The sequence below is a fragment of the Euprymna scolopes genome, chromosome 9, assembly GCF_053919585.1.
Source record: "Euprymna scolopes isolate OS-2025 chromosome 9, ASM5391958v1, whole genome shotgun sequence".
NCBI lineage: Eukaryota > Metazoa > Mollusca > Cephalopoda > Sepiida > Sepiolidae > Euprymna > Euprymna scolopes.
The window spans coordinates 131,824,620-131,843,404 of NC_136490.1; the positions used below are offsets into that span (position 1 = coordinate 131,824,620).

Below are 18,785 nucleotides of genomic sequence, written 5' to 3' on the forward strand. Positions count from 1 at the left end.
TTTCTTCTCTCACTCTGCCATTCATAACCGGGAAGTTTATGTTTGCATTGTTTGCAAGTTTTACTACTTTACCATCCGTATTTGTTTCACCAATAGATGCGTTTGACATTAGCTTTTTCATTTTCAATTAATGAACGCTCTCTTCGAAAAGTCCAGCCAGTCTCATTGGCTGTCCGCTTGCATTTCTTGGAATAAGAGAATATCGGTTTCCAGTATTTTTCAAACTGTTGAACACAAAACAAGATGGCATCAATCAAACAGCAATATGACACCAATTATCAGAGTATTTATCTCACAAAATTTTTTACGGGGTGTTTACTGGACATGCTATTGGTTATCTCCATCTATTTAAAGGGACATGCTATTGATTCTTCGGCACTTCTGCATGACAGTGCCACGAGGCGAATGTGTGTATTTTAGTTTCAAGAACGGTCGATAGAGGGCATGTGTCAGTTGAACAGGGGTTGATAAATCGTATCACTCATTGAAAAAACAAAAACAAAAGAAAAAAAAAATATTATTAAAAATTTCTATAAATTTTTAATAAATAAATAAAAACTTCTATATTAAAATTATATTTTGATATATGATTATACAATCTTACTGTGACCCCCCCCCCGCGCCAAGAAAAAAAAAAAAAAAATCTTTGTGTAAAAAAAAATATTCTTAAACCTCTATAAATGTTTCATGGTTTTAAAATTATATTTTGTTTCATTTTGATATATTTTTATACAATCTTATTGTGAAAAAAAAAAAAATAAAAAAAAATAATTATATGTTGCTACATTTTATACAATCATACAGGAACAAAAAAACAAATAATTCTAAAAACAATCTATAAATATTTCAGGTTTTTAACATTTATTATTTTCATTTCTAAATCACTCATCTAAAAGAAACAATATTAAAACATTAAAATTATATTTTTATACAATAAATGTTTCGCTTTTCCTATATTTTTGTGTTATTTATTTCATTATTATATATTTGTGCGGTCTTGGAGACACTTTATATTTGAGGTTCACAGAATGGCCAGTTGAAGATATTTCTCATTCAAAGAACAGGGATCGATAACTCATCTCAGTCGCCTCATGGCACTGTCATGCAAAAGTGCTGATTCTTCTTTTTTTTTTCTTCTTTTTCGCATTCTTCGCCCTTAAGTTTATTTTTCATCATCCGTACGTAAACAAAGATGCTATTTTTTTTAATTACTGGCAGACCTGTGACTTTGTATTCTTTTTTTCTGTCATTTCTTTCTATTTTTCTTTATCTGTTTCTTCTACGTAAAACTTATAAACATCCCGTAAGAAACTGTTTAAGGAATACATTATTGATTGAATAAAAGGTTTTTCTCAAGCATAATTCTCAATTCACCAGTTTAAATACTTCAAAATTCTTTTCAAATTTTTCCAAAACTTATATGCGAGGGTTCTGGATTGCCGACATAGCTTATGCAGGTTTCCACTTTCATTAATGGAACGTAATTGGGCGTATTAAGAAATGTTTAAAAAAACAAACAAATATAATTGATAAGTTTTTAGAGCATAAATAAATATGCCAGATTGTATTCAGACTCTTATCATTTTACACACTTCTGCAGAATACAGACCGTACTGAAATACTAACATCATTATTTACTGACTCAGTCTTAACATGGGAGACACCTAACAATTAAACACTACCTACCGTATACAGTATAATCTTACTTGAACATAATATGTAAAATATGGCACTTACAAAACACACGTTACGATATAACATCTAGACGAACTCAGTGAACTATACATTGGTCATGGTGACCACTCACCAATATTTGACAACTGTGTCAAAGAGTTGTTAAGGCAACGAATGCTCACAAGTAACCACCTCAATACAACAACAACTGACAGTGTTTGCTAATGCTATCAACTGACAGTAACCACCTAAACGATCACTATCCTCCAGTTACTGGAGATAACAGTTTATAACCGCCACTAGGTGACAATGATCAATACTGACCACCGTGCACCAACAGTGACTGTAATAAAGATAAGTAATTGCCGTAAAATGCTAATCGGCAACAATGACAGCCAGTGGATTCCTTTAGCTGCCAGACAATGTAAGACAGCGAAAGCCAGATGCTTTCATTTTGGCCACTGCCACCAGTGCCTGCAATTTTCGTGAGACAAGAATGGGTACCATTAACAACCGTCACCATCTATTTGTGTTCTATGCTAATTTACATGACTCACATATGATAATGCACAAGATGATCAAAGGTTATTTCATTTTTGGGGTGGGGCAGTGGGGGTTCACCATCACTGTTCTGACTTTGTGTCATAATTCCACCGGCCAACGCCAGTAAACGAGTCATGTTAGTATAAAATAATTTTATAAAACCAACAGTAGGTGCTCTATAGTGCGATGTAAGCTACAATATATTTTGGACTAAAATCACTCTAGTGAGGCATATGAAGCTCCTCCTTGTGCACTGCATTGAGTCCCTGACTAGAGCACGCAATCTATAGATTTGATTGAAAACTGGGCGCTTTCACAGATTTTGATAACAATATTAGAAGTGGGGAACATTCATTGATCCTCATTCAATCCTGGGCAACGTCAGGTTTCCTTACTAGTTTAAAGAATACTTTTTTAAGAAATACAATGATTTTTATGGAAGAGGAAATAGTCATTTATAAAAGACAATTCCCAACAGTTAATAATTACTTTTATGGAAACGTTTGTTTGAATATGAAGTTCACTGGCATGGAACTATTTATTCGGATTTATTTAGAACTAGCTGTACTTAAGCGTTAATGAAAAAAAAAAAAAAATGTTTATTTTCAGAAGTAAGTAAAATTTTTTTAAATATAAATTAAAATAAATGAAATAAATTGAAAAGAAAAGTAATAATCATAGTTATAAAAATATGAATTTTTTACATAATAAATTAAATAAAGTAGATTAGTAGATTGACAGAATTGTAATAGAGTAAATAAAGAAACAATTTAGCATGGTCTTCAGGTTAAATAACGTTGAGTTTATTAACTGGAAGTCACTTAAATCAGTAAATATTCAGGATCGTCAAAAAAATAAAAAACAAAACAAAAAATTCTCACCGTTTCAGCCCCTAAAGTCTGCAAACCTGTATATGTTCGATCAAGCTGGAATATAAAAGCAAACATAATAGAATTTCGTTTCTAAAAAGTCTGATGATCAGAAATGACAAAAACACAGAAATTCTTGATAAAATATGCTAAATCACGTTGACACACCGGTTCCTGCTGGATCACCGAAATTAAAGCAACGTTGGATCTGGTTAGTACTAAATGGGCGACCATTTGGGGACTTCCAGGTGCTGTATGTGTTCTTTACTTATTTTGGCATTATTTCCAGTCGTTCTGGACTTTTCCTTGCCACCGGACTCAAACAGTGCCAATTCAGGAGAGGATTGCGAAACCCTTGCCTCACAATTACACATGCAGCTGCCCCTACAGGAGGTATCCTTTGTCTTTTGAGACTGAACGAAAGCATTGATGAAATAGAAATTTATAAAATCTAATAAATGTTTATAATAATATCTTCTTTTATGTTTGGTAGAGAATAGCACTCTGGAAACATAAGAAAAAAAAGAAGGCACAAACAGAAAAGAAAAAAAATTAGTCCGACTTTTATACCAGCAAAATTAGTAATAAAATAATCTGAACATGGCAAGCACTGGCTTGATGTGTGAAAATGACTTGCAGATTAAAATAATCTGAAATACTAAACATAATGAAGTTGATAAGATGAGAAAAATAAATCCCAGAAAGCTGTAGCTAATTTGCTTCATATCTATTAGCATATTAACCGTTTTTTGGTTATTTAATGCAAAAAGACAATAGCTATAATAAAAAGTTGTTGGGAGAGGAGGGGGGGGGGGTTATTGCGCTTAATCAGACAAGAGTGCTCTTTTGAAGAAGCTAGTTTTATTGGTACTTGTGAAATTTAATCAAGACATTAAAAAATGAAAATATAGAAAAAAAAAAAAAGAAGTTATATTGTATGTATCCGTTTTGGATTGAAGTTCTCCGGAAAAAAAAAAAAAAAAAAAAAAAAAAAAATTTTTTACTTAATTTGATTGAGTAGTTTTGTTTTTTCTTACAGTGGAAAAACATGGAGGCAGCTGCTGTTTGGATTTTTAGAATATGCCATGGGGAGATAACTTAGTCTTAAGCGCAGACATCCTCCTCCCGATCTTAAATACTAGCTTTTCTTCCTAAAAAATCGAAACATTGTTACCTTTTGATCGGTATCATAAAAACTTGTTTTTTCGCTGTTAAAAAAAAAAAAAAAAAAAAAAAAAAATCAAATTAAGCGAAATTTTTTTCCGGAGAACGTCATTCCATAACGTACAGTACAATACAACTTTTTTTTTTTTCCTCTCGATATTTTCATTTTTTAATGTCTTATTAAATTGTACAAGTACCGTTTTATCTATAATCTTGTGTCGTATTATTGCTATGGGAAGCAAGTAAATCCAAACAGACTCTTAAGTTAAAAGAAGAGCTTTTTTAAACATTCAATTCCAGATTTTTTTCAGCTGACTTCTTAATGACCACTAGTTTATCAATCATAACTAACCGTTCATTCTCATCTTCAAACTAGTAAGGATTAATGATCCCATGTTCTGATATTGCAATCTGTGCAGTGCACTTTAGGGAGTGCCTTTGTAGAAAATCTGATGATGATATTACACTTTAAAGGACTTGATAAATGGCTGTGAGGACACTTTGGTGATTGCCTCATCAGCAAGAAATGTGATTCTGAATGAACTTCACACTCACTGGACCAAAACACTCCCAGATTTTTATCTGGAATTATCTCAGAGATAATATCTATCAAAACAATCTCTAGACAATTCCTGAACTGAAGAAGGTCATCATAGTCCAAATCAGAGCAATGCCAAAAGAGGAATATACTAGAGTTACTGACAATTTTGTACACCCTATCCAAATATTGAACAGTGATAAAACAAAGAATGCTGGACATTCCCGATTGACACTTAGTAGACAAGTACGGCACAGATGTAAGTTTGCTTGGATCAAATATGTTTGGATTACATAATTGTGAAGTGCATTAACGATCCCTTTATTGACATTTTCGGATCATCCTGCACATAAGGATACTCAATAGTATTTACTTAAACCATACATTGAAGACAAGTTTGAGAATAATGAATTACTTTTCTAGTATGACTATGCTCTATCATATACATAGAAAATGATAAACGAATAGTTCAGGGAGATTAGAATGTATATTCTGAGTGGAGCTGCAAATAGCCTCAATGCAAATCAAATATAAAAATTATAGGAAATCCTCAAAAGGGAATTAAGGAATTGTTATTGACCAAACTTTGAAGAATTGAAGCAAGCCATCAGCATCATTGGAGATTTGACTGCATTTAATTTCACAAAAGAATGATATCGATAATAAATACAAAAAGGTTGCAACAAAGTTGTATATGGAATTCATTATTGAGATGAGTAATTTGTATTATTTTTTCATTTATTTATTGCGGACTTTTACCCTCATCTTTAAGTTGTTGTTTCACGACATTTCGGCCAACTATTCCTATGCGATCCGACATGTTTATTTCGTCAGGTGGAAACCACGATGGGATAGGAACTCCGAATCTCCTAACTGCATCCTCAGCAATTACTGCCTTCCATAGTCGTTGTCGTCTCATCAAAATTGTATGTGTAATGATTTATTCAAACGTATCTTAAATACATTTTCTTGATAAAAACTGCTTTTTTTTAAAAAAATATTTTTGTTACTAGATATAAAAAAAATCTTCAAACCTTTGACAAAAAATAGCATGATGATTTCACATGGGAATGAAACACAAACGTTTCTGTATAACTTACATACTATGATTATATTTTATACAATATGTGTGCATTTATGGATATGTGTAACTGCGCACTCAACAGTTTCAATAAGTTGTTCTGCTAATTTAGATATCTGTGTATATCATAATGACATAGCAAATGGAGTCGAAGGTGACCTTGTAAGTGGGTTTGAATCACTTCCTACATTGATGATTGCGAAAGCATAAAACACTAGTGTCTGTAGGAAATAAAAAGAAAAAAAACAATCAACTAGTGTTATGCAACGTTCATAAATTGCGCTCATTAGAACACCCTTGACTACTTTATTGTTGTGTCCGCATTTGGCATTTGATTTCGCTTAATTCTCGTGGCAATTGATGCTGGCCTTGAGGTAACATCCTAGCAAATGAAGTCAAAGATGACTCTATAGCTGGGTTTGAATATCCTGACCAGTAGTAATTATCACTTCCTGCACTGATAATTGCAAAAGCATGAAACATAAGTATCTATAGGTATAAAAATGGTCATGTCATATGCTACTGGTACCATGTAACCCAGTATTACCTGCCTCATGGTCGGGTCACCGGCGACTAAACTGGTTCCCCCACCAGACTTGTTTGGTGAGGAGGGCGGCTAGTCTCCCTGAAGGATTAAAAACAAGACCTTCCAAAGGGCGAATGAACTCTTTTTCTGGGTCAACGGCCAACTAGCACCGTGTATATTTGTGTGTGTGTATATGTGTATTGGGGTAGAGAGGGCTCCCGTAAGCCGTGGTGAAGGCAACCTTTCTAGGAGAAGGAAATCTCTGATTTAAAAAACCATAAAGCGGAAGACCAGTACCCGCATTAAGCTGGTCTGCAGTTTAATTTGTTGCTGGCTATCTTGCTCTTGCTTGTTGCTGGATCTCAACATTTTGAACCGAGAGAGAGACTTAGCTGTCATACAAAGCTAAGACTCTGTAACATCATCTTTGTATCGATACTCCCTCAGGCATTTGGGCTCATGGATTTTAAATGTCTGAGGGAGTGGCACTCGTCTGACAAGACGTTGCAATCATCATATATATATAAACTCGTATTTCTGTCTGTCTGTTTGTTCAAAATTTGATTAATATATACAAAGGTCAATTACTTTCCTATTTCATTTATTTCTATATATATATAGAGAGAGGGGAGTGCAATAAGTAATGCCCCTGACCCACTTCCAGTTGTATGATCTAGATGAAATTTTGCATGTGCAATGATTTATATCTCTATGGGTTATCTCTGAACTAATTGTGGTTTCTGTTTTACAGGTGTTTGAACTGAGTCAGGTGTGAAATGGAGCCTGTTGAATGTCGAGCAGTGATCCGGTTTTTTGTATTTGAAAGGACGCACACCACAGAAGACTTTTGATGAAATGAAAGAAACTTATAGTGATAATGCCCCATCATATGACCTTGTAAAATGCTGGCATCGTGAATTCAAACATGACTGGAAGACTGTGGAAACAGGTCCCAAACCTGGTCCCCCCCACCCTTCTGCCATTGATGAGGCATCTGTCCGTCAAGTTGAGGCGCCATTTTGGAAGATCGGTGCATTACTATTCGTCAAATAACCCAAGATGTCAAGATTAGTACAGGGTCTGTGGAAACTATCATTCATGACCATTTGCATATGCATAAGGTGTCCGCCAGATGGATTCCCAGGTTGCTCACACTATTCCAGAAGTGAGAATGCGTCGAGTGCTCGAGGATGAATTTTTAGATGTGCCAAGAAGATGAGTCAAAGTTTTTCAAAAGACTGATTACACAGGATGAAACCTGGGTCCATCACTATGATCCAGAGACCAAAGCCCAGTCAATGCAGTGGAAGCACTTGGACACCACCTCCAAAGAAGGCAAGGGTGCAGCCCTTCGCTGGCAAGGTCATGCTCACAGTCTTCTGGGACCAGGACGGAGTAGTGATGACAGATTTCCTGGCAAAGAGTACCACAATTACAGGAGCCTATTATGATTCACTTTTGAGGAAATTAAAGAAAGCTATCAAAATCAAGAGGCAGGGCAAGATCAGCAAAGGTACCCTTCTCCTGCAGAACAACGCTCCGGTCCACAACTCGCATGTTGCCAGATCAGAAGCACGGGCGTGTTATGAAATCCTCCCCATCCTACCTACTCTCCTGACCTTGCACCCTCTGACTTTCACCTCTTCCCAGCCATGAAGTTGTTTTTGAAAGGAAAGCGTTTTCCAGATGATGCAGCCTGATTTCTGAAGTCACGTCGTGGTTGGAGGACCAACCTGGGATGTTCTACAAAAACGGTCTCCATAGCTGCATCAAACGATAGGAGAAACTCTGGGTGGTTCTTTTCTAGAGAAAGACTAATAACTGTGCCAAGTTTCGTTGCTCTACTGCTATGGGAAGTGGGTCAGGGGCATTACTTATTGCACACCCCTCGTGGTGTGACAGGTGCATTGCACGGGAAATCGACAAGCAAAGCTGTCACAGAGACGCCGGATGTATGGTGATGGGTTCAGAGTTCAAAATCGTTGACACGAGCTGAGTTTTCGGAGATGAGTTACAATAACAAACAACTCAGCTCGCTTGCGTTAGTCTGAGAGAGAAAGCCGACTACGACACACGTGCTTGTCTGGAGCTCACACACCGTCACCTCCACCCACCTCTGTTCCACGCCGCACTAATGCTCTCATCATTTAAAACTCGCCGTTGTCCTAATAACTGAATTCAACTTTGTGAAAAGAAATAAAGACATTTTATTTTTTTTAGAAAATTCTTGGCGCCATTTTCTTTAAACGAAGAGAAGAGTAGAATACATCATTGGTGCCAGTTTTGACCAGTTATTCTTTCAAAGAATAAGGGAACGTGGGCGAACAGTTCACAACTAACAAAGAGGTCCCAACGGAAAAAAAAAAAAAAAATAACCAAAGGACAGAAGACTCAACTAAGAAAGGAAAAATAGAAAATTGGAAACGAGCGCCAGTGGATGACAGAACACATCGATAAAGAAATAAGGCAGGTGGCATTTAGTTCCCCTTGTGTTCTGCTCGAAAAAACAAAAAAAAAAAAACAAAAAAAAAACAACACACATTTTTTTTTTTTTTTTTTTTTTTTTTTTACATGGGGGTCACCACTTATCAAGGCCCGAAGGCCACTCAGAGATAAGGGTTATTGAGTGTACAGTAATCAATGAGATAGTATTGTAGTAATCATTAGTATTGGGGGTTTTGATAGAGTGTCTTACTTAAGGGGGCGGTTTATCAGGAGTTTGTTTATGTTGGACTTGAAGACGTCCAAGTTGTAGTCAGGTGGGAAACAGGCAAGTTGCAGAGAGTTCCATTGGCGTGCAGTTCTAAGAAAGAAGCTTTGCTCATAGAATCTACGTTTGGATTTAGGCACAGATAGAGAGTGGGGAAAATTATTGACAGTAGTTCTAGCCAGATGGGTGTTTCTTGTGAAAGATTGGCAAGGGGGGATGAGGGATTGGAGCTCAGACGAGCACCTGCCATGGAAATAACGATAAAATAAAGTCTCTTCTGTTGGAGAGAGGTTGCAGGGAAGAGAAAAGGGCATCCCCCACTAAACCACGAAGTCTATTTTGTACTCTGTCAAGGCAGGATAGGCTGTTTTTAGCAGCTCCTGCCCAGATGTGGCAGCAGTACTCCATCCTTGGACGTACTTGGCTTTTATATAGATAGAGAATTGCATCAGTAGTGAGATTTTTGCTATGAATATTTTCTTCTTTTGTTTGGCTCATATTTGTTTCTCTTTCTTTCGTATTTCGAACAATAACAAAAGGAATTGTAATTTTGAGTTTATATTATTTTGTTCTTTCGTATAGAAGTTAAAAGAGAAAAAAAAAAAAAATGGAGTTGTAGTTAATTACAAGTTTTGTCCAGGGACTGACCACGGAATTAAAAAAGGCTGTCGGGTCGGTTACTAGTTCTATAAGAGGGGAGGTGCTGGTAAGAAGAATAGTGTTGTTAGAAAATAGAGGTGATGGTGACTATAGAAGGTGGGTGGAGGATATACAGCGATATTTTAGGGTGACTGGGGCAGCAGACGAGGAAAAATGAATGCCAGATAGCTCTCTCGACCACAAAAGGCCCGGTCGGACAGTTCGTTAACCGACTCATGTTAAATAATGGAAACCTAACATGGGCGAAATTGAAGAGGTCTCTAGAGGACTATTACGGCATCGTCCCAAACCCTAGCAGGCATATAGTCGAATTAGCTAACATAAGACAGGGTAGGCTAGAAGGGATACAGGACTATATGCAAAGGGTAGTCGGATTAGCAGAGGGTGCGTATAGTGAGATAGACCAAGGTAGTGAACTAGTAAGGAAGCAGGTACTTGGATTTTTTGTAGAGAGTCTCAGGGATAGGGAAGTAAAAATGGCTGTGATGAGAGACGAGCCACAGGATCTTCAAGTGGCTTATCAAAAAGCCTTAGCTGAAGTAAAATAGAAGATTCGGTTCAGTGCAAGCTAGGAGTATGAGGACGAGCCCATGGACGTTTGTCACACGAGACGGCGGATTCCAGCTGATGCTATGGGTCCAGCCTGTTTTCTAAGATATGGAGACCAACGTAACAGAGTAGGGGTACGGTATATAAAACTAAGAAGAAAGAGGAAGATAGGCAGATCATTAGGTGCTACTGCTGTGGCGAAATTGGTCACATAGCAAGATTTTGCAGATAGCGCATTCAGGAAAACGGAGGCGCTTCGTTCCTGCAACGCCCGACGAGCAGAACAAGAACATACCAACGCACATAGTTGGTAATATGGGTGCATCAAATTCCGTGTTAATTAGAATAGAAGGGAAAAGTTATAGGGCCCTAGTAGATACGGGAGCAAGTGTCAGTGATACACAGCAGTGTTTTTAAGGCACTTAAGCAGGGACCCAAATTACACGATAAATGAGTTAGTCTTAGAACAGCAAATGGGTCTCCATTAATTGTAGAATGGATCGCTCGGATAAGAGTAGGGATAAGGAGCCAGTCTAACCACCAGGAATTCTTTGTCGCAGAAAATCTGAACAGAAGCGTAGTATTAGGACGCGACTGGCTTCAGAAAAATAGGGTTAGAATGTACTTCAATTTGGGAGCGATAAGAATAGGTGACGAGTATATAGCTCTGGAAGATGATGCCCATATTTCATCAATAGTTAGATAAACACGTAAGGTTATATCAAAACCTCAGCATCTGCATATGTGCATGGCTCATGCAGGCTTTAAACACAGGAAAGGTTTAGAATATGAGGTAGAACAAATAAGTAATGGTTTTGTTTAGCAACCTTAGCAAGATATCAGTAGCTAATGCGGTAGTGAAAGTGGAAAAGTCTGGTAGGTTCACGTTATTGATAATGAAAAACACGAACCAGACTGTCACCCTACAAAGAGGCTGCAAAATAGCCATGTGTAGTGCGGCTGGTAGCATTACAGAAATTTCCATGCCAAAGGAAAATGGAAGCACAGCTTCGGAAAATACTCTAAAGGGAATAAAGGTACTGTTATGTTATGACCCTTTAGGCTGTGATCATAGGGTAGTACCTGTTAACTGTGGCAAGCGGGGTCAATGGTCAAAACATTATTACTATTGTTATTGTATTCTTATTAACTGATTTGAGCGACGGATGGTCGCTGGATCAGTTATTATGATTAGAAGAATAAACAATTAAACTGGGGGAAGAAATGATTGACGTGTGAATCGCAAAAGGAATGTGAAAATAGAAAATAGATGTAAACATTATTTTGGGGGTTTGAATAAACAAATAACTAGTTGTGGACATTAAGTTGGTCTGAGACACGTAATTAGATGACGTAAGAGAACACGTGATGTAGTTAGTTTTGGAGAGATTCAGAGAGTTGAGGATTGACCACCAGAGCGGACAGACGTCTAGACAGGGGTGGACAGACAGCTAGGGAGCGAGCTGTAAGAATAGTAAATGTAGACAAACTGCAGATCCTGTGAAAACCATTTAAGACAACTGTAATAAATTTATATTATAAAAATATAAAGAGTTGTTTTATGGTTTCACAAATAAGAACAGATGTCTCAATTGGATGGTGCTGATCGTTTCATGGTTCGTCACGGAGCAGTGGAAAGATACAGAAGAACTCTTCAAGAAAAAAGGTATGAAGCATATATTATTCTTATCACATATGAACTGTAAAAATATCCCGTGCGATAAGTCTGATACAACATGATTCAGTTTACACGTCAATATCATGTCCTCATGGCTAAACAACATACATACGATTTATACGTTTATTATCTGTCTGTTAAAAGAACAATATCTTACATCCACTAGATAACTCATGACACGTTTTAATATATCTCTTCAAATATAAACCAATATACAACAGTACCTGAAGAGTTTAAGCCGGAAGTTGATAAGATGCTGAAGTGGAATAAAGATTTATTTGTTACGGACGATAAAGACTTGGGTAGAACCGATACTGTTGAGATGCATATCGAGACCGGTACATAGGAGCCCATATGTAAATGTCTGTATCGAACACCGCTAAAGCAAAGGAAAGTAGTAGATGCAGCATTAGACGAGATGATGCGGGCTGGAGTGATTGAAAGATCGAATAGCCCGTGGAGCTTCCTGATAGTGTTAGTTGAAAAAAAAAAAAATGGTATGAAAAGATTTTGCGTAGATTTTAGGGCTTTAAATAAAGTCACGAAGAAGTATGCCAGAGCATTACCGGTCATCAACGATATATTAGCCTCCCTCGGATCGGCAAAATACTTCTCAAAATTAGATCTAAAGTCGGGCTACTGGCAGGTTAAACTGAATAGGGATGATAGAGAGAAAACTGTGTTCGCCTGCCACCGGGGTTTATTTCACTTTAACGTGATGCTGAGCCACTGGTTCGTCTAACGAGGAAACATGCGAGGTTCCAGTGGGACAACACGTGTCAGTCTGCCTTTGATAGTCTGAAAACAAAGCTTGCAGACATGGTTACACTGGCCTATCCCGATCCCAAGAAGAGCTACTGGTTGTACACAGATGCTTCCGATTACGCGATTGGGGCATGTCTGTCGCAAATGATCTATGACCAGGGTGAGGGTAAAGAGGTTGAAAAACCAATTTACTTTTTATCCCATAAACTTAGCGATACGCAGACGAGATGGTCGACTATAGAAAAAGAGGCATACGCAATACACTATGCTCTTCATAAGCTGAATCTTTATTTGCATAGTGTGGAGTTCACCATCTTTACCGATCATAAACCCCTGGAATATCTATTAAACTCGCCTATACAAAATAGGAAAATACAAACGTGGGCGTTGAGTATGGCTGGCTATAACTGCACCATATGGTACCTGAAGGGAAAAGATAATGTGTGTGTCGATCTCGTCACGTGCGGTCGATTCAAGCCGAGACAACAACGATCCCCCAGTAGAAATTATGATAGGTGCAATAAACTTGAATCGCTTTCAGCCTAAAAAATTTGCGTTGTATAAAAAAGCAGAGGGCTCAGCGGAATCGAACGAACATTCTATGTTATTAGGCTTAGATGTAGTTAGGGAACAAGAAGTAGATAAGGAAATTAGGGATTTAAAGATGCGGATGAAGAACAGGAAATCGTCCAAGGTAGAACAGAAAAAGTTTATACTAATGGATGAGATAGTGTATTACCTATCGTAACCCGACGATGAACCGTTGATAAGGTTGTACGTGCCATCGCATCTTAAAGAGACGGTACTACTTCAGTACCATGACGATAAAGGTCACATGAGCATGGAGAAGACATTCCACGCCATTAAAAACAAATATTTCTGGCCGTCTTTATTTAAAGAAGTGAATGAACACGTGGGTAAATGTATTACTGCCAAACCAGGAATTTAAAGAAGCAACAGCCTCAAATGCAGGAGGGAGATCTTCCTCCTTTTCCTTTCGCCAAATTAGCGTTGGATATTTCCGGGCCCTACCCAAAGACACGTTCGGGTAATGAATACAGAGTCACGTTTATCGATATGTATAGTGGCTAGCCGGAGGCTTTTGCGGTCCCAGATAAGAAGGCGGAGACCGTGGTGCATCTGTTGTTGGATGAGATTTTCCCTAGATTTGGGGCACCACTCCAGCTGTTAATGGACAATGGCCCCGAAAACATTAATAAGGTGATGAAAAAGGCATTGGGGGACCTCAACATACATCATGTGACCATGTCTTGTTACCACCAAAAGTAACGGCAAAATTGAGAGACTGCATAGAACGATGCATGATGTTCTATCTAAGAAAATCGGGGACGATGAACAGTCGTGAGATGCGTACATAAACCAAATGTTAGCGGCTGTTAGATTCCACGTGAACAAGACCACAAAATTCTCGCCATTCTATTTACTCTACAACAGGGATGTAATTCTGCCCCTGGACAATATATTAATGCCTCGTAGAAAATACTATGGCGATGAACAGCACGAGATCGCGCTGCAAGAGATGCATCGGTCCTTTACTTTAGTTAGGGATAACGTTAGGAAAGCTAGGAGAAAGATGATAGAAATCTCTGATAAAAAGACGAAATCTGTGAATTTTAAAGTCGGAGATTTAGTTTCTTATAGGAATCACCAGAGACGAAGTAAGCTAGATATGCTCTGGAAACCCTATTATGTAGTAATAGAGAAAACGGGTCATGTCTCTTACAAGATTAAGGACCAGTTGATGGGCTCCGTGCAGAGCGTCGATTGAGGAATAGGAGATTCCCAAAGCGGAGAAGCCATCGAGAAGAAGGGCATTGGCTGCTCCAAGAGACTCTGATGAGTCGGATAGTGAGTCAGCCACAGAAGAAGCTACTATACCAAGAGAGGCCGGTCAAGAAGTCAAGTGTCCCGTTGATGGAGGATAGAGTCAGGATGCGTAGCATGACATCAAAAATGGCTAATAGCTTAGATGCAAGCTATCCTCCATTTGCATCACTTGCGGAGGTTGAGGAGAGAAGCAAGATCTTCTCGGAAAAGCCTAGAGTAAGATCGGAATTTGGTAGTAGTGAGGAAGAACCACCAAGAGAGAATTGTTTGGGATGTGTTAGGTCGATATTCTGCTGGTAAGACGAGATATTTCTTGGGGTTCGTTCCATGGGCGTCACTTGGAAATATGACTGTGGCTACCATCTCGACATAGTATGTGAGGCGTACAATCAAATTATGTGCGATGAAGAGTGGAAGAGAAAATGTAATATTAAAAATACATAAAAATATAAATGTAAGGATATGCATAGTTTTTTTCCCTCATTGTTGGTTCGAGTAAAGTATGCATGGGGTCATGGAGTGTCACCAACTGATGTTTTTTTCTTTTAATTACGATGCGATTACTGTCGAATGGGTTTTCCCCATTTGGGAATAATAATAATAATGGACAAAGCAAAACAAAAAGGAAACTATATTTGACTATTTTGTGTGTACAGATATGTAATGCATCATCAAAAAAAAAAAAAAATACTGTATATTGAATATTTTGTGTACGGGCGAAATGCATTATCTAAAGAAAAAAAAAGAACTTGGTGAAAAAAAAAAAAAGAGAGGAATCATTTTTTTTCTCATTCTCTTACGTAAGACATAAATTACTCGTTGTTGTGATGTGAAATATATGTAAAAGCGCGTGTTTTCTTTAATTTTTTATTCGGACATTTTCGAAAAAAAAAAAAAAAATTGTTCTGAAATGTTGATTGTATAAAAAAAAAAAAAACATATATAGAGCGAGAGAGAGATAAAACGGTGGCAAGAGGATAGGTAATATATATATGTTTTTTTGAATTTGTGGGGGAGGGATGTGACAGGTGCATTGCACGGGAAATCGACAAGCAAAGTTGTCACAGAGACGCCGGATGTATGGTGATGGGTTCAGAGTTCAAAATCGTTGACACGAGCTGAGTTTTCGGAGATGAGTTACAATAACAAACAACTCAGCTCGCTTGCGTCAGTCTGAGAGAGAAAGCCGACTACGACACACGTGCTTGCCTAGAGCTCACACACACCGTCACCTCTACCCACCTCTGTTCCAAGCCGCACTAATGCTCTCATCGTTTAAAACTCGCCGTTGTCCTAATAACTGAATTCAGCTTTGTGAAAAGAAATAAAGACATTTTATTTTTTTAGAAAATTTGTGGCGCCTTTTTCTTTAACCGAAGAGAAGAGAATACATCAGTAGTATGAATCTTGCAAAATATATGATTAAGAAGTAACCTCATTTGCATGTTACATTAAGAAAAATTGATTTTAAGAAACAGTTGTATGTTAGTTAGTGTCTATCGTGAGAAAATTGTTTTAAGTGTTCTATTTAAGATTGTTATTTAAAGTTGATTTATATTGATGATATATTTAATTCATTTTGAATTATTATTACAGACATTGATTTTTTTAGAAACCGGTTTAAAGTTATTTCTCCTGACTATTATATAAGTCTCAAACATCGGTTTGTGTGTGTGTTCGTATATCTGCTAAAACCTTTCGTCAGCTGCATCGGACTGGGTCGAAAACATTTGAACGAACAGTCCCTTGGGTGCATAATATCTGAGAATTAGAAAAAAAAAAGATTAAATCTGTGGTCTATGGTGGTCAACTGGACCATGTCTTGCAAGGGGTGGGTCACTTTTAGCGACACCATTTTTAAAATTAAAAAATTTATTTTTATTACATTTTCACCCCAAACAAGGCACATTGCCACTTTGGTGGAGGGGGCTACTATCAGGGGCAACAACTACTGGGGCACTATGTTGGGATTTGGGCAGCAAGATGTTGGTTCACGTTACACTTGAACTTCTGCATGTCAGTACAGTTAGGGAAGCAGGAACCTGGAATGGAATTCCAGAGTCTAGCAGTTCTGGGGAAGAAACTACTGGAGTAAAAAGATCTTTTACATCTAGGGATCTCTACTGTGTGGGGGTGAGATTTAGCTGCCTGTCGGGTTTGTCGCGGGTGTCTACGTCGTGGGGGCACAAGTGTCTGCAGTTCGTCAGAGCATTCACCATTAAAATACTTATAGAACAGGCAGAGGGATGCAACGTTTCGTCGATGGGACAGAGGCTGAAGCTTAGATATCAGTTCAGGGCCTATCAGATTGGCGACTCTCTTTTGAACCTTGTCTAGGAGCGAGAGACTAGTAGCAGATGCACCAGCCCAAATGTGACAATACTCCATACATGGGCGAATGGTGGCCTTATAAAGGTACAGGATATTTTCAGGTGTCAGTAGTTTTCTAGCACGGTAGAGAGAACCTACCTTTTTCGCAGCGGCCCTGGCAATGTTTTCAATATAATTGTTCCAACTCATGTTTCCTGTGAACGTTAGGCCAAGCAGTTTGAAAGATGTACTCTCAGACAGGGAGTCACTGGCCATTGCTATTGGTGGCAGAGAAGTTTTCTTGTAATTATTGAAGGAAACCAGTTTAGTCTTGGCAGCATTGAATGTGACCATCCATTTATGTCCCCATTCCACTACAGATTGGAGGTCATCCTCTAGTGTTTTTGCCATTTCTTTAGATATGTGTTCATTTGTTTTCCTGTCATGCCTGTTATAGAGTGTAGTGTCATCAGCATATATACCCATTTGAAAGTGATGTACGCATTTATAAACGTTAGTTTTTCAGGCTCATGACATCATAAGTCGTCGGGGTACGGTTGGCAAAAGCGTTTGCCACTTACCTTTGTCCCTTCTTTCCCTCTTTGGCATTTCAGGTTCAAGTCACCTATGTGGCTAATTTTTTTTATTTATTTGCGGCCATACAGGCACTCGTTTCTATTTTTATTGAAACAAAAGTTATTTTGATTTATTTTCTTGGTGGGGGAGGGGGTTCCAGTTGTCACCTACTTCTTCCGTTCTTTTCTGAGGGAGGAGGGGTGTTGCTCAATATCTTTAGTACAGCAGTTCTGTCCAAACCGAATTTCATGTCCATCTGGGAAATAATTTTATAAAATCAACAGTAGGTTCTCTACAGTGCAATGTAGACTACGATATACTGTGAACTTAATCACTACGACAGGCATGTGAATCTTCCTCCCAGTACACTGTGATGGGTCACCAATTCGAGCTTGGGCGATTTCATCGATTTCGATGACAATAAAAATATGGGAGTATGAAACATTCATTGATCCTTATTCGATCCTGAGTGACATCGGGTCACCGTGCTAGTACCTAAACTATTCCTGAAAGAAGAGAGCTATCAGAGCCAGATCAGCATATCAGTGAACAGTGAAAAACAAAGACTGAAGGATATTCCTGACTAAAACTAGGAACATTAATTCTCATCTTCAAACCAGTAAGGAACAATGAATGGTCCCATGTTCTGATATTGTGATCCGTGTAGTATACTTTGTAGAAATGACTTAATAGAATGGCTGTAGGAACACTTTGGTGATTGTCTCATCACTGAAGCATGGTTTTGAATAAACTTCACACTAACTGGATCATAACATTCACAAATATTTATCTGTAGGATTATCTCAAGGATAATGTCTATCAAAACAATTCTCAGACAATTCCTAAACTGAAAAGGCTCATCCTAGCCAAAATAAGAACAGTGTAAAGAGTTACAGACATTTTTGTATAGACTTAAGTTTATTTGTGCTAAGTATGGTTGGATTGCAAAAGAGAATTGTGAATTTTATTAATGACTAGCAGTTCAGCCCGGCTTTGCTCGGGCCCTATGTACTGTTCATAACTCGCCCTACATGTGAATGGACTTAATGTAAGATTTCAAATGTTTAGACTAAAAATTATCTGAGTAATTTTGTGGAGACTGCAGAGGTCTATTTTTTATAACTTGCGCCCCAATTTTGACCCCATAACACTTATTTTGGTCTGAAATCAAAATATACAGTTTTACCCATGTCCAAGTTACCTACGTCTAAAATTTCAAGTGTTTAGACCCAAAATTGGCAGAGAAGTTTGGTAGAATCTGCAAAGGTCAACTCTTTCAACTTTGACTTTTTGG

At 37.8% G+C, this 18,785-nt stretch overlaps 1 protein-coding gene across 1 annotated transcript in view; it reads right to left on the reverse strand.

Moving 5' to 3' along the window:
- The window catches only part of LOC145284841 (YEATS domain-containing protein 2-like), a 100,743-nt gene that overhangs the window by 31,069 nt on the left and 50,889 nt on the right, over window positions 1–18,785 (reverse strand). Inside the window, exon 9 of the mRNA XM_080133821.1 lies at window positions 3,099–3,143. Coding sequence (XP_079989947.1) covers window positions 3,099–3,143 — 45 coding nt within the window. The remainder of the gene's footprint in view (window positions 1–3,098; window positions 3,144–18,785) is intronic.